Source organism: Anas platyrhynchos, chromosome 7 (assembly GCF_047663525.1).
Source record: "Anas platyrhynchos isolate ZD024472 breed Pekin duck chromosome 7, IASCAAS_PekinDuck_T2T, whole genome shotgun sequence".
Taxonomy (NCBI): domain Eukaryota; kingdom Metazoa; phylum Chordata; class Aves; order Anseriformes; family Anatidae; genus Anas; species Anas platyrhynchos.
This window is the reverse complement of record NC_092593.1, coordinates 33294091-33309338: the sequence shown is the minus strand read 5'-3', so window position 1 is coordinate 33309338 and position 15248 is coordinate 33294091. Positions and strand designations below refer to the sequence as shown.

Here is a 15248-nt window from a genome sequence, read left to right as displayed (position 1 = left end):
CCCAAAAGACATTAAGTAAAAGGGGTGAAAATAGGTGGCTCAAAAGAAGGGTCTGTGCAGTTGAGGCAGAGCTACCTTTTGGGAAAGAACAGCCTGAACTTTTCAGGTTCAGCCCAACATTATTTCAGCTGGGTTCATTGCTAAACATTGCACGGTCCACCCAGCATTGTTCTGCTGAAACATTTCTCTGTTACACGTTGTGGCAAATGCTGTTTTCAGCCTCAGATTAATGATGAGCCACTGTGTGGAATGATGAGTGCTGTCTTCTATTTGCTTATGGCAGTATTACCTCAGCCCTGCCTTGGCTTAATGCTGCCGTAAAGTATTTCAGTATATCAAAATTGGAAAAGGTCAAAAAGAGAAGAGAAAATTACACAAAACTACCCTTTTGTTTCATTTGTTTATTTATAATTAGAAGTTGTTGTGGTAAAAACCACAACAGAGTCATTTCTTTCCAGATACTTGATGTAATTTGAAACAGCACTGAAAATTTAAAGCAGTCCTGATCACAATCCAACTGTCTGCAAAGCACAGCTGCAGAATGATGTGCTTGAGTCAATTTATCCAATTTTTTTTGGTGACATTTTAAAACGCATGTCCCAAAGGGTGTTAAAGGCTGTCAATCCTGCCTTTTGCTTTGTTATGGATTTTATCTTTTGTAACAGTGCTTTGCTATACTGGAGCAGCCATTTATTCATACCATAACATGTCCAGCTACAACTTTTTTTGCCAGCAATCACTATATATCACCCAACGATTTATTAATCACAGAAATTAAGCCTTAGTAGAAACCAAATTCCCCAAACACATTTTCCTGGGAGTTATATAAGCTGAAAGCAGACATAAATCCCTGCCTCGTGTGTGCGGTGCTCCTCGTTCTGCAGGGTTTTATGCGTATGTCTTTCTGACCAGTGTTTGTAAAATCTAGTGGAAGCACTGAAATTTGCAGACTTGGGGACTTGGTAAGTAAATGCTGGGTACACCTTTGGCATCCCGTTATTGTTCGACAAGTATAAATGTGGAGGTGGGGGTTTGGGATGGTTGCTCCCTCTCCTTTGTTGTTTTCTTTTTTTTTCCTCTCTCTTTCTAGATGACTCCCTGAGTATGCCCAGTGTGGTAAGTGAACAAGAAGCGTACCTAATGGGTGCCATTGGGAGGAGGCGGTTCTCCAGCCATCTCTCCAGCGTGTCTGCACCTCAGGCTGAGGTGGGCATGTTACCCAGCCAAAGGTAACAACATGGGCTTTTCACCTTTCCCATTATATTCACGAGAGCAGAAATGGTGCAGGTATATGATGTGGAAATCAGAAATGTGGGATAGGAGGATCAGCACCAGCATAGTGATAATAAATGTATTCATCCTAAAATAGCATTGGACCAACGGTGCAGCTTTGGAAATAATGATTTTCCAGGATGACTTGTGTTGCATAAGGTCCAAAAGAAGGAGCTGTCATTTCTAGAAACTTTCCTCTGAAACAGTTTCAGACATCTCCAGCAGTTTTTTTCCTCTGCTAGTACAGTGGGTAACACAAAGAGCAGATGTGATTTCTAGGTTCTGTAATGAACCAGGGGACTGTGCACAATCTGCGTTGGGAGCATGGAGTAATCCCCAGATGCTGGACAGAGGGCAGAGGTAGTTTGTTTGATTTTTTATTTTTTTTTCCCATGTAGACTTTATCCTTCTTAGAACAGTAACTAGATCATCTTGGACGCCAAATGTCCAGCTGAAAGATGGGATTTAACAATTTAAACCCAGAAATATTAACGTTGATAGAAATCCCCTTGAATGCCTTATTCCTGGTTGACACGGAGTGGTGAAAAAAAGATAGGAATTTGGAAAATGTGCGTCTTTAGAGCGTAGAGACAAGTTTTGCAGTTAAATGTGACTTTTTTTCTAAGTAAACAGTGTTTATTGTTTTGTTTTTCTGTGGCATAGTTATCCAAAGATATATAGTTATCCAAAGATATCTTGACAATGGATAGATTAATTTTTGTTAACTCCTTTGAACCTTTAAACAGTAAATTCTGCATTATCTCCTGACCAGCCTTGGAAAATCAAACAACATTGTTCCCTCCCAGTCTTGCTTGGAAGTTAAAAAAAATAACCTTGATACATGAAGGAAAAGTAACAGCTGTGGTACATACCAGCAGAGATAGGAGAAGTGATTTACAAGAGAGGAGTTACACAGATTTTATCTGGGAGTTTTCACAAAAGGGCTTACAGGAACTCGTTTGACTTTTGAACCCAATTGATTCAGTCCCTTTGTTTCTTAAGAAATTAATATGCAAGACTGCATTTTCCCCAGATCTTTCACTACAATCTTGAATGCGTAAACTTCATAGGAGTCACAGCTGACTGATAGCAATGTTGCTTTGTGCAATCCCAAGTCATGGTTCTTCTGAGAAAAAAAAGAGTTTAATTACAACAGAGCTTTACTCTCTACTTTTGATGTACACCATACACCAGGAGAATCGCTTTTCATCTGTGCAGGGACAGTACAAGCTCAGCAAGCACAATCAGAGTCTACAATATCATGCCCTTTTTAGTTATGGATGGTCTCTGGGCTTTCAGGCTGCCTCACAAATGTAAACTAATTAATGCTAAGTAATATTATTATTGCTTTCCTGCTGGTAACCCAGCAGACTGCCTTCTTTCTTTCATGATTTTCCTGTGGCTGAGAGAGCTGCTCCTGCCTCGGTGGCTGAAGTGTAGAAAAGCAAAGCGATTGGGTACTTGTTTGCCAGGATCCACGCCAGCTGTTTACTTACAGTTTCATTGCACTACAAGACCTTGTTTTCCAGGTGGTTGTCCTTAGAATTGTACCAGAATGAGAGTGGTCTGCAGCTCCTGGGAGGCAGATTAGTCCTCCCTCAGGAAGAACTGGCTTGTAGGGAAGAGGGAAGAAAAAAGCTTTCTATGAAGCTGGAAGTAAATAGAACCAAAATAAATGAAAATGCCACAGGAAAATGGCTTGGAAAACAGTTCCCTGACCTTATATCCTCTGGAAACACATCCTACTGAAGTCCTTAGCTCCCCAGTTCAGAGCAGAGATGTAGACGTCTCCATGTAGTGTAAACTCCCTCTAACAGCTACTCCTGTTATCAGATGTTCTTTCAGCTCCTCTGACTCATATATGTGCTGTTGAGCGTGCGAGACCAATTAATGTTACCGTCCTTTTTTACTTTTTATTCCGTTGATATTTTTTCCCTTTAAAACAGAGACAATCGCATGCTTTTTTTTTTTTTGCATTTTCTTTCCCTAAATTCTGAATCTCCCTGCCCCTCCTGCAGTGAACCTAATGTCCTCGATGACTCCCCGAGCCTGGCCACTGAGGGCAGCCTCTCTAGGTACAGTGTTAACACTACCTGTCTGTCAGTGTGTGTGCTGGGAAACGAGCCGAGCCGTTTCCAACCTCCTCTGTCTCTTCCCCTCACCTTTTGTTGCTCTCTCCATCTCTGTCTCTTGTGGCTCATTGATATTCAGGCCTGCAAGTCAAAGGTGTAGCAACCCACCTTCAGTTTTCAGCTTTGATTGCCAATAACTCGGAGGAAGCTAAGGGGAAGGGGAAACACCAAGTGCAGTAGTGGTCTGTCTGGCTAGCCTGGGTTTCTCCCCTTGTTTAGCAATTGCTTGAAAGGCATGAGAAAGATTATCCATGAGGCATTAGCTGTAGCCTGTTATAAGCATTAGTCTGGAGGCTTACACAAAGCAGACATCTGTTTTTCCATTCATCTCACGATGCTGTCACCACAAAAGACTTAATAACAATATCAAGCTGTTTTCTTTAACGTTCGCTAATAAAACTAATTACGATAACTCCTGCAGAACAAAGTTCTCTGTGGATGCTTTGCAGTAATTCTCATTGTTTTTGCAAAGTGTTCCCAATTCTCAAATGGCAGCTTTAGAAAGCTTGCAGGTGAACACCGTGAATCCATGCTTAAAATTGCCCTGTCAGAACTGGAGCTCAGGCCGAGCTGTTGACCATCACCTGTGGATAGGGGACTTTGTGTGCAAGCACTGTTAGGGCTGTGCCTGTCAAATGGGTCAGAAGGGAGCTTGGAAGGGAGGTCTGCACCTTTAACGGCCACCTCAGTCGTGCCAGTCATCCTTTTGATCCCGCTGCTCTGCTCGCACCTCGCAACCCATCCTCACGAGGTCGGAGAGCTCTCGTGAGTCCCAAGAGCATCTCTGTCTCCTTCCAGGGGAGCATGGCCCATTCCATCGGCAGCGCTAGGATAACTCACTGCCTCATTACTTGACCACCCCAGCTGAAGACGTGGATATGCTGAGAGGCGTTTGGGGTGGGGACAGGCTGCTTTGTTCATTCCTTCATTCCTCTCAGCTGACGAATGGAGAGTTTATCGTTGGTTGTGTCACTGAGATCATCTCTCATGATTCATAGTGGCCTTGGTGTGCACGAATCCTGCTTTGGCAGATTGGTCTCTAAGTGGTGCTGCTGTAGGAGTGGCATTAGGAAAAGACATCAGCTTGTTGGCAGAGGCAGGAGTATGGTTATCTGCTTTTGTGATGCAGGAAAATTGATTGCATGGTCGTCTGAGCACGCTTAAAGAGAACAGAAGCCATTCAGCCAAAGAAGCCAAGGGCCATCCCTTACGTGGAGCTAAAAGCTCACCACAGTTGAGGAGGATGAGGAGAAGAGAAGGTCTGGATCTGAGTTAAAGCCATCGTGACCTGCTATCAGGTTACATCACTGCTGAGTTTGAAATGTTTTGATCTCGTTAAGTGGGAGTCACTCCTAATAACAGTGATGAGGCTGAGGAATATGAGACAGCCAAGTCAACAGATGAGTTCAAAAGCAATAATTTATTTTGAACCCTGAAATGCAATCAACTGTACAGTGGGTTCCTGCTAATTTCTGTCAGACCAATTTTTGCTAGGGACCGGGACACTGCGTCCTCCCCCCTGCTCTTTGGTACAGAGCTTTTCCTAGATAAAGAGCTTAACAGATGTACTTGGGAGTCAATTCTGTTAAGGTTTATTATTTTTTTTCAAGTAGTGGGCATGAGAGCTGCAAAACCTTAGAAAGAATGAAGACGGGGAAATACTGCAATTTCGTATGAAAAAGCCAGATTACAGTTCTGTGAGCGAGAAAAGTCATTTCAACTGCATTGTTAAATTTGCAAATTGGATTCCTCCTCTAAAGCACAGAAGTAATGAAGCAGACACTGCAGGAGTTTATTGTGCTATGGGGATCATAGGACAGAATAAATGTGTTTTTACATTCAGGAACATCAACTTTGAATAAAGCAGGCTTCAGTTTTTCTTTCATAACTTTGATTTTGGCTGGAGCACAGTAGCAGCAGTTTACGATTGCCTTATGAATTCAAAAGCTGATGTTTAGTCAACTGACACAAAGAAATGCATCATATGGAGACTAGACCTCTATGGAAGGTAGGAGTTTTAATTTAAAAAAATAAAAATAAATAAATAAATAAATAAATAAATAAACAATAGGGATAAAGACAAGAAAGAATAAAGCCTGTTTCCCTTTGTTCTATAACAATTAGAGACAGCTGTGTAGAAGAGCAGGGAAGACAGGAAGGGGACAGCATTTGGGTGCTCAGAAGCAAACAGACAGCATGAGGTACTTGGAGCATATGTATCCAGCATCATGAGCTGTAGTAATAATTTGAGAGGAAAGGATGTTTCCATAAATCAGGAAAGGAAAAATGAGAACTTGCTGTAATGGAAATCTGTTGTACAAAGACATTGTCCTTAATGTTTGTAGCTACGCTTATCCTAGCTTCATTGTGCCTATTAGGGAAAATCAGGGCAAATTCGTATTGCAGGCATAGCAGACCTAACACCAGCATGACTAGGATGTGTCTGGGAATACGAGAGCTGGAGTTCATCTACATTTTAACCCATCTTCCACTGGCCTTTGTCCACTAACCCCATCACTCAGATGCCTTGGGATGTAGATAGTGTGTACATTCTACCACAGTGGCTTGGCAAGCATGTACACCTTTCATGGACCTTTAAACTCCTTGTTTCCTTTGTCTGTGTTTTAGTTTTGTCCTTTTACTTTATTTTATTTTATTATTTTATTTTATTTTGGTATTTTATTTTATTTTATTTTATTCTGTAGCTGCATGGTTTATCACTCTTAATTCCAACCTGGCAAAGTTTCTTTTAGCCCCCACTGTGTGACTGGCTGTCATTTCATGTCGGGATGGCAACATGCTCCCATGAAGCTGGGTTTGTTTGATCTTTTACTCACCTGTCTGCCCTAACTATGAAGCAGGAGTAATAATACTGTGAAGACAAAACCTCTGACAGAGATACTCAGGGAGTGATAGAGCATCTTTGTGATGGGCAGGAAATTTTTCTATTTTGTTCTTCCCAAATAAATTTATATCCCAAATAAATTTATGTAGTGCAGCAAACCCCTTATTGATCACACTGCCCCAGGAGGGAAAGGTACTGCCAGCTGAAATGGCATTTGATTCACTGTTCCTTGATTGGGTTCCACAGGCTGCCGGAAAAGCAGTCTATTTCTGGTCAGGTCTGGTAAACAAGGAGAGACAGAAAAGGAGGGAGGGTTTACACGGAGTCAACAATCCGTCTGACACACTAATTTTCATGGAAATACGATCAGCAGTGCCGTTCTTTGATGTGAAAACAAACCCTCACAAAGTGAAGGGTTGTATCTGAAATTTCAGCCACTCATCTGAAATTTGCAGTCTTCACGACGCTCTCGCCCCTTCTTTGCCCCCTCTCCCTCCTATCCCTTCTTCAAAATTTGGAGATAAAAGGCAAAAAGACAGCCACAGCAGGACTGTGCTGTGTGCTGGCAGCTCTGCAAAACGGTGCTGTTTTCTGATCCACCATTTGTCTGCAATAGTTATCTGCAATTCCAGCTCATAAGATCATCCTGAATTATACCAATTTGCGTAATGATTCAGTGCTGGAAATAAGCATCCACCAGCTCACTAAACTCATTTCACTTATGATATAAGCCAGGCTGAAAATCACAGACTCCAGCAGGAAGACACGAAATCCAGCATTTCTGTTGCTCGCCTTTCTATTGTTTGCCTTCAGTGCACAGGTGACTCCATGGGAACCATTTTTCTCCTCATGTGTAGCCTCTGTGCCCTCATGTGGTCCATCTGCTCTCTTTATCTAATGACTTTTTCAAAGTATTTTCGTGATGCATGTGAAGTGAGTTTGTTTTACCACTCCAAACAGTGTTTTTGTACGGAATAAATCTGTAGTCTGCCTGCTACAGACGGCTATGTCTCCTCACCCGTAGAGCCAAGAGCTACTGTTCCTTCATCAGACGTTGTAACAGTATTGGCAAAAGCTAGTCCAACAGCAAATTATTTTTTCAAGACTTTCTCCAGCCAATTCCTACTTAATTCACATACTGGCAGGACTTGGTTTTTATGTAACCGTAGAAACAAGAGATGAGGAAAGTTCTACAAGCTGTGATTTCAGGTAGTCTGGATCACAAATCAAGAGACTAATTTGAGGGCGGCCTCTCTGCTCTAATAAGGAACGATGTGCTGCCTCTGGACCTACCAGTCATACATGCTGCAGTTACTGCCTGGGTTAAAAACACAGTCCTGCTCGCAGGAAGTCACTCTGAGGACTCTGCTTATTCATAGGCGGGTGTTGGCATGATGCTTAGGATGCTTTGTATGTAAATCATGTCAATACCCTACGTAAAAGCTGGAAAATGTGTTTCAGAGGCTGGTGATCTCATTTGGAAGGGCTGTCTGGGGGAGAAAAGGACTCAAATATATCTTGTTTGTTCTGGCTTTGAGCTCACATAAGCTTTTCCTTTTTTCCAAACCACTGCAGCTGTGGTGAGGTTGCCGAAGGCATGGCTAGGCTTAGGAGGCTGTGGTCAGATAATGAGAAGAGAAACAGCTTCGGGGGCTGAAGGTAGTGTCTCTCCCCTGAAGTTGGCGGTCATCTCGCCAGCAGAGCTGGTGGAAGCACATACATATGGTTTAAATGCGATGTCTGGCTTCGGTTTAAACTGATAAAAGAGGAAGGAGTAGGACTTTGAGCTCAGTTAACCAGACTTTGACCTGAAGCAGACCGGGAAGCTCTCATGTTCTCTTCTACCAAACCTATGACGAGCAGTAACTTGTGCCAAAGGGAAGAACGAGCTGTTCAGGAGAGAGGACTTTTTAAGCCTCTCCTCAGGCATCCTTCATGTCTTGTCTGACCATGTCAATCCTTAGGTTTGCCTTCTCCCTCCGCTCCGGTAAGGGCAGATATTAAACCTGCACTCTGTTGGTGGTACTGAGCTCCTCCGGGGAGATCCAAGGAAAACATCTAGAGAAAAGAATGTTGTTTTTCTTTAGATTAATGCAGGCCAAAGGCAAAATTGATTGTAATACCAAATCCTCAACAGTGCATTCCAGATACGGCTGGGAGTTGCTTAAATAGGACGTGTGGCTCAGTGGATTCCAGTCTGTCCCAAATAAGCAGCTGCCTTCTTTAAAGGAAGTCCGTCTAAACGTTAGTTGCTATTGTAACCATATGTCTCCCAGACACAGTTCATTCAGTTAAAATGTTTTGTGACCGCTGTCTGCTAAATGAACAACTTTTATCTGTCTGGTGGAATATACGACTTTGATGAAAATGAGGGGAGGGTGGCATTTTCGTATGGAGTAGATTTAATGATCAGCTGAATAGTAGGATGAGATGGCGTGTAGCCGAGTCTGTTTTACTGCTAAAGATTGTTTTACTGCAGATTTTCAGCTGTTGTGTACCAAGAAATTAAAAACTGAAAATGTGTGCTTTTATAAATGTATATATATAATTTATTTGTATTTTTTGTTCATTCGCTACCAAGAGACTCAAGGCTGCAAGTGTTGAGTGTGAGGCCTTGTGTGCATAACTCATGCATCCATTATGTGAATAGATCCTTTGTCACTTTGTGTTTGTTTTTTGTTCGTTGACTTAAATTGAAATTAAAACCAGATGACAAAAGTGTGATGAGGCTGTGGAGTCTATTTGGGAGGAGAAAAAAATAGCTTTTACAACATTGTCCTTACAAACGGAAACGCAAACAAGAAGGCTTTTGAGCTAGGAGCTGATCTTCTTGCCTTGGTTGACAAAGCCTATGTGGCAAAGGATGCAGAGAAGTGAGTGTTGGCTCAGTGGGATGCATCAATCAATGACTGAAAACTGAAATTTGCAGTTATTTATAGTTGGATGCTACCTGTGCGTGGCCAAGTCCTGAATGCCATGACTCCACCTCCCACCCTCTCCTAAGCCTTGGAAGCCACAACCCAACAGACACGTCCCCCCCATCCTTCAAAGACAGTATTTGCTCTTTGAAGTGACTGTGCCATTAGTGGTTTATCTACCTATCTATTTATTTATTTATGTCAGTCACAATTGCCAGGACACCTGCTAGTTACACAGGGTGCTTCCGTGCTTGGCCTAACGCTGTCGACATCTAACAGGGTGGCAAGCGTGCAGAGTGAGCCGGGACAGCAGAACCTTCTTCTGCAGCAACCCCTGGGGCGCAAGAGAGGCCTGCGGCAGGTGAGACCATGGGAAGTGAACAGACCTTTCCTTCTCTTTGATTTGTTGTTGTTGTTGTTGTTTTTTCTAGTTTTGTATGTTTTGAAATTATTTCTGCATGTAACATTTCCCTTTTATGGATTATGTCATACTCTGGTTAAGTTAGCAGGACCGTAGTGCAAGTTGTAGCCGTGAGACCTGGCAAACTGGTAAGAAGGAAGGTGCACTTTGAGTTTCTTGGTTCTCTCCTCTGTGCACTTTTGTTGGTTTTGTGGGTTTTGTTTGTTTTTTTAAATTCAAATGATGATTACACAAAGCACATCGATTACAGTCAGTATTGAAACTGAAAAGATCCAAAACACAGAAGTTCAGTAGCTGTTTTCGTATGAAGGAGATGTCTGAGCCATAGAAACCGTAAAAATGTGTATCTGTATCCTCCCTACAGAGGACAAGTTGTGCAGTACATGAACATACCTCAGCCTAACACGACTCTTTCTTCCAACACCTAGCTTCGACGACCACTGCTGTCACGTCAAAAAACTCAAACTGAACCTCGGAGCCGTCACGGAGCTCGACTTTCAACCACCCGGCGGAGCATCCAGCCAAAACCAAAACCTACTGGTAAGGCAGCGCTGCATTTCCAGAGCCAGCCCTTCCTATTTTAAAGTACAAAATTCAATGTTGTTGTTTTTAGATTAAAGGAAAATTAGCACGTTCGAAGAATAAGTAAGCTGTTTTCATCGTAGAAATAAGAGGTGCCATGTTTAACTAGTTTGTGTTCAGGTTGGTAATGGCTGGAAATTGTTACCATCAACTTGCTCGTCACTAGCCTGTACTAAAGGGAAGCCCCAGCATGCTTATCCTTTTCCTTAATAAATGGATCAGAAAATCGCCCTCTCAAAACACTTTCATGTTTTCAAGGCCAGCAAGGTGAAACTGGACATGGGCAGTCAATGATCGTGTCTCTTAAAAGTGTGGAGGATCTAGGGTGTGTGTCCTCCATTCAGGATGCCTTGTCTAAAAACTCTGGATGTGCAAATCTTGAAGCTGCTAGTAACAGTGGGAGAAAGAAGGAAATTTCCCATCATTTGCAAGCTTAACAGTTCTGAGTTTTAAGGGCTGTGTATGGAAACGAATACGGGGCTGTTCTAGTTTGTGGCATCCGTGCAATGTATTTCCAGGAGTCAGCATTATCAAGCAGAGCGGGTAGCTCTATTCCGTATATCTGGAGTGAGCAATTAACTGTGGAGGAAACACCTGGAAGAGCGAAGGTTGCTTCAGAACTTCCTGGGTTTCCAGCCAGGACTGTGCTGGGGCAACAGCGCTGCTGGAGATCCTTGGAACATAAAACTTAGACCAGAATGATTAAGAGTGGGAGCAGGGATATTTGTTCTACTGTTAAGCTTCAGTCTAGCTGTTGTCAACCCGTGATATTCTTTGTTCCTGCCGGGTAGTGAACTCAGTCAGTGGCAGGAATGAGGGGTAATCAGCTGCCCTCTTTCTTTTCCAATTTTCCTGCAAAACCTGGGGCAACTCCCTTATGTGTTTGATCGTAGTTTTCCTTTTTTTAGTTAAGGCAAAAATGCCTAAGTCACGTGGGAATCCAGTTCATTATATTCTGTGGTGGAATGATGTTATGGGTGATATTTATCTCACCAAGCCATCACAAAGATAGGTAGGGTCAATAGCCTTCAGGAGATCCCTGACTCTTGCTGTGGCTTCAGAGGAAGCCTAGGAGTAAAAGGTTGTGAGATGAGGCACCATTTAGACAGCTTATAAAGATGGAACATATCACGAATCCTGGTTTAGCTGTAAAAACACTAGGGATGCTCTCTGCTCTCTTACTGTGTTTTCCTTCCCAAATCATAGCATTTTAATACCTTGCTTTCTTGGGCTTTGTACCCCTCAGTGGAGCAGAAGCGGTCGGTGACTTTCACTGAAGCTCAGCCTGAGGCAACACCACCGTCCCCAGCCAACCCCCCGGCTCCAGCAGCTCAGCCGCAGGGCTGCAGCCACAGCAGCCCCCAGGGGAGCAGCAAGCAGGAAGCACCCAGTAAACCCGTGCTGACTTCCTCGCCCGCCATCATTGTAGCTGATCTCCACAGCCAGGCCACTGGCCAGGTAACACCACTCACAGTTCTATCCCGTGTCTGCCCACGGCTTCATCTCAGCTTTGCTGATGGAAGTTGCAGGGCAAATATTTATAGCTGCATTACAGCAGTATAACAAAAGCTGGCTGGTGAGTAAAGGCAGCGTCTTTTCTTAAGGCTGAATTTGCTCTCCTACCCTCTACTTTTATAAACTACTCGCTTCTCGGTCTTTGCGGTAATTCTTCATTTGTAAGTATATTCCCTGCATCTTTCCATCATAACTACAAGTCTTTCTGGACCTGTGTAAGTTCTCATCATCTGGCAATTACAGCTTGTTGTATGAGAAATGAGTCCTCCAGGAAGGATTACTTCGAAAGCTCACTCGGGGTTGTTTTAGCAAAAGCATCACATTTCAAAAGAAGCTGCTTGTCCAACATTTTTCTTTGTTGGACACCACTGAGCACAGTGAGAGACAATCACAATCGCCACTTCAACACATTAGTAGTATTGTGGTCACTTTTATACCCCAGCTATCTGGTGTCTTTTGGGTGTATGGACTTTGACATGAACAAGTATAAGACAACTTTCTTAAAAATACAAAATGAGGAAGTGTTAATTGAAAGCAGACAGCTTTTCTGGTTATTGTTACAAATTTCATTCACCAGCAAAAAAATATAATAAATATAATTGTTAGGGCTGAGTTTTGGGGATTTATAGTCTGCAAAAGGCCCTTTAATGCTACAAAGTAGTTCTGAATGAGAAAATGCTTTATAGGTGTTCCCTAGCTCTTGCCCCACTCGCCCTTTTTCTTTGAACATGACCACCGGCTCTCCTCAATTGCAGAGCGAGGCACTTTCTACTGAGAAGGAAAAAGAGGAGGGTTTGGAGTCCCGGCCAGCCACAGCACAAAGCACCCCACCCACCCAGCTCTCTGACACCGAGGACTACGCTGGCCTTGAGACCACCAGCTTACTGCAGCACGGGGACACGGTCCTGCACATCAGTGAGGACAACGGGATGGAGAACCCCTTGCTGGCCACTCACTTCAGCTTCACGCACGTGGAGCTTGGGGAGACCGATGTTGATCTAGATGAATCTCACGTTTAACTCTTGGGGAAGTGCAGTAGTGGGAGGAGGAAGGGAAACTGTACTTTCTCCTTTAAGTTCCCTGGTAACTAGTAACTAATTCAAACGAGCACTTTATTATCCAAAAGCAGAATATAGCTAACAGCCTGTTGCTGTAGCCTAGCTAATTTCTGTTTGCGAAATCTATTTCTGTTCAGGGCAAGACTGTAGGAGCAGAGAATTTTTAAAAAAATTCTCAGGGTAGGAGGTGTGGGCAAGTATGTGTGGTCCACAAAACCTTGATCTGGCAGCCATGTACTTTGATCAGCAGCCTCTTTGGGTAAGCAGGCTGTTGTACCGTGCAAGACAGGAAAGAGAAACCTCTTTTGAGACTGTGCCCAAGATTTATTTTTGTAGCTTTTTAGAGAGGAGGGCTATATAGCAGCTGTATCCAAGGCTCTTACAGTTTGGTACTGACAGTGAAAATGCTGACAAAAAAGTACCAATCTAAAGCTCGATTTTCACAGGCCTGGGACTACTGTTTCTAACTTGCTGAGCAATGGTAAGCACCATGGAGCTATTAGATACCCCACCCCACCCCTTTTTTTTTTTTTTTTTTCTGTCACTGCAGCCTTTAGTTGAGTTTACTTTTGTCTGTTGGTTTCATTCCACGTTGTAAGATCCTGCCCTTGTGCTACAAAAATATTTGCTCTAAATACAGTACATACCATAAGAAGGGATGCACGTGCTGCGCACAGATATAGATGGGCAGGGGGTGAGTGGTCTGCAGATGGTATAAATAATCCACTCTGTCCTGCTTTAATGTACTGAGTAATTCATCCCCATAGCTTTAAAAAAACAACAAGAAACCACATCTGGAATGCATGGACCTTCCGGTACCTAGCAACTGCTCCACTGATGCTGTCTTACGTGCTTAGATATATAGGGATTTAAAGTAAATATTTATGTATGGTATTTTCATGTTCCTATATATAAAAATATAAATATATATGTACATTGTAAACAGAAGATGGATATTGCAGGGCAGAAACTTGATGAAAGAATCTATTTTTGGCATGCTGAGGTTGTATTTACAAAGGTTCCATTTTATGTACGTCACGCTGGTGGCTGCAAGTATTAGATGTATACGTGGTACATTTATACCTAGGAGGTGATCCCAGCGGGGGATCAGCTGACGTCACAGCTGAGTTATGGGCTATGCTGCAGCATCATGGAATTACACTGAAATGTGAATTTATCCATTAGCTGCTTACAGACAAACTGCACAACAGCTGTGAATCAAACCATGAAATCATAAGCAACGCCCAAAGTTACCCTGTGCTTTGGGATTCACATAAAGCCTTTTTCAGCTTACATTAGAGGAGCTAGATACTGTGGTTTGTAATCGTGGCATTATTGTGCAGAGGAAAATGTCTTAGATCACCCTGAGAATTTGCAAAATGTGCTAATTACAAGTTTGGCCCCTGGGGCTTGTAATTTGAACGTATGCGTCATAAACCAGCCTTACTGTGGAGATGGAACAATATCCTATCCATCTCCAAAGAAAGGACTCGCATCCCTCTTCAACAACTCCAAAATCGCTGCTCAAAGTACTGCCATACAAATGACTGTCTCACTGCTGTGGTGCAGCATGCAGGTTTTGCCGTTGTGTGGAGAATTAACTGTGCACCTGGCAGCAGGTTTCAGCCTGTTCCAACCCATGGAGCCCTCGCGCTGCACGGCCTGGTATTCGCCAAACGCTCACATTTGATGGGAGCTGCGTATACCAGTCTGAGGGGGGAACTCGTGCGCATCAAACATCTGCAGGTGATAGCAAAAGCCATCCTCCTCCCAGGCTCAGGGGCATTGAGTATGTGCTGCGTCCTTTGCGCTGGAGGCAAATTCTGTCTGTCTGTCTGTCTGTATCTGTCTGTCTTTATCTGTCTGTCTACCCATCCATCCATCCATCTATCCATAGGTGGTGCACTAATGCAACTTTGAAGCATACGGGGCTTTGTAAGAGAGCTGACTGGGTGGCAGCACCTGGGCTCTGCTGCTCAGTGGGTTTCCTGACTGAGGAGCTGCTGGCTTTGCTGACCAGGACGTGCTGTACTGCTGCTGATCTCCTCAGCACGCTGGGGCCAGCGGCAGCTACCTGTGGCAGACTGCTCTGGATTATCTCCTAGCTTGGAGGTCGCTCAGAGAATTGCTAAATTCCAGATGCTAAGTTTTATTATTAACAGTGACGCACAAATGAGAAAAAACACAGCTTTGCTTTCCAATCCTGAGGTAGGCTGGGCTGCAGGCGGGCAGGGAGCAGGAGAGTTTAGAGGCGAGCTGGGATGCTGCATGTGCAGAATTTGTGGTGCATTTCAGAGCGACCTTTTCTGTGGAAAATGAGACGGGAGAATCCACCTTAACGAAACGTGGACAACCTTACTGTGGTACTCTGCGAAAATAGCTGTGATTTACTTGGTTTAGTTCAGTGTGTGTGATAAATGTTGCCACTAAGGTGTTGCCGCTGTGATGGGTGACTCCACAGCAGTGAGCCATGGCAGGGACCGAGCTGCCTGCGTGCTGTGTTAC

The 15248-nt window shown here is 43.5% G+C and overlaps 1 protein-coding gene across 13 annotated transcripts in view; it reads left to right on the top strand.

Annotated features, from left to right (window-relative positions):
* Positions 1–14165, top strand: part of UNC80 (unc-80 homolog, NALCN channel complex subunit) — a 133939-nt gene extending 119774 nt beyond the window's left edge. For 11 of the 13 annotated variants that reach the window (XM_038181816.2, XM_038181808.2, XM_038181813.2 and 8 more), the window contains 6 exons: positions 1091–1229; positions 3291–3347; positions 9447–9528; positions 10017–10128; positions 11417–11628; positions 12441–14165. In XM_038181816.2, coding sequence (XP_038037744.1) covers positions 1091–1229; positions 3291–3347; positions 9447–9528; positions 10017–10128; positions 11417–11628; positions 12441–12704 — 866 coding nt within the window. In that variant the 3' untranslated portion in view covers positions 12705–14165. The remainder of the gene's footprint in view (positions 1–1090; positions 1230–3290; positions 3348–9446; positions 9529–10016; positions 10129–11416; positions 11629–12440) is intronic. The other 2 variants (XM_038181810.2, XM_038181817.2) reach the window with 1 other exon arrangement.
* Positions 14166–15248: the final 1083 nt, after the last annotated feature.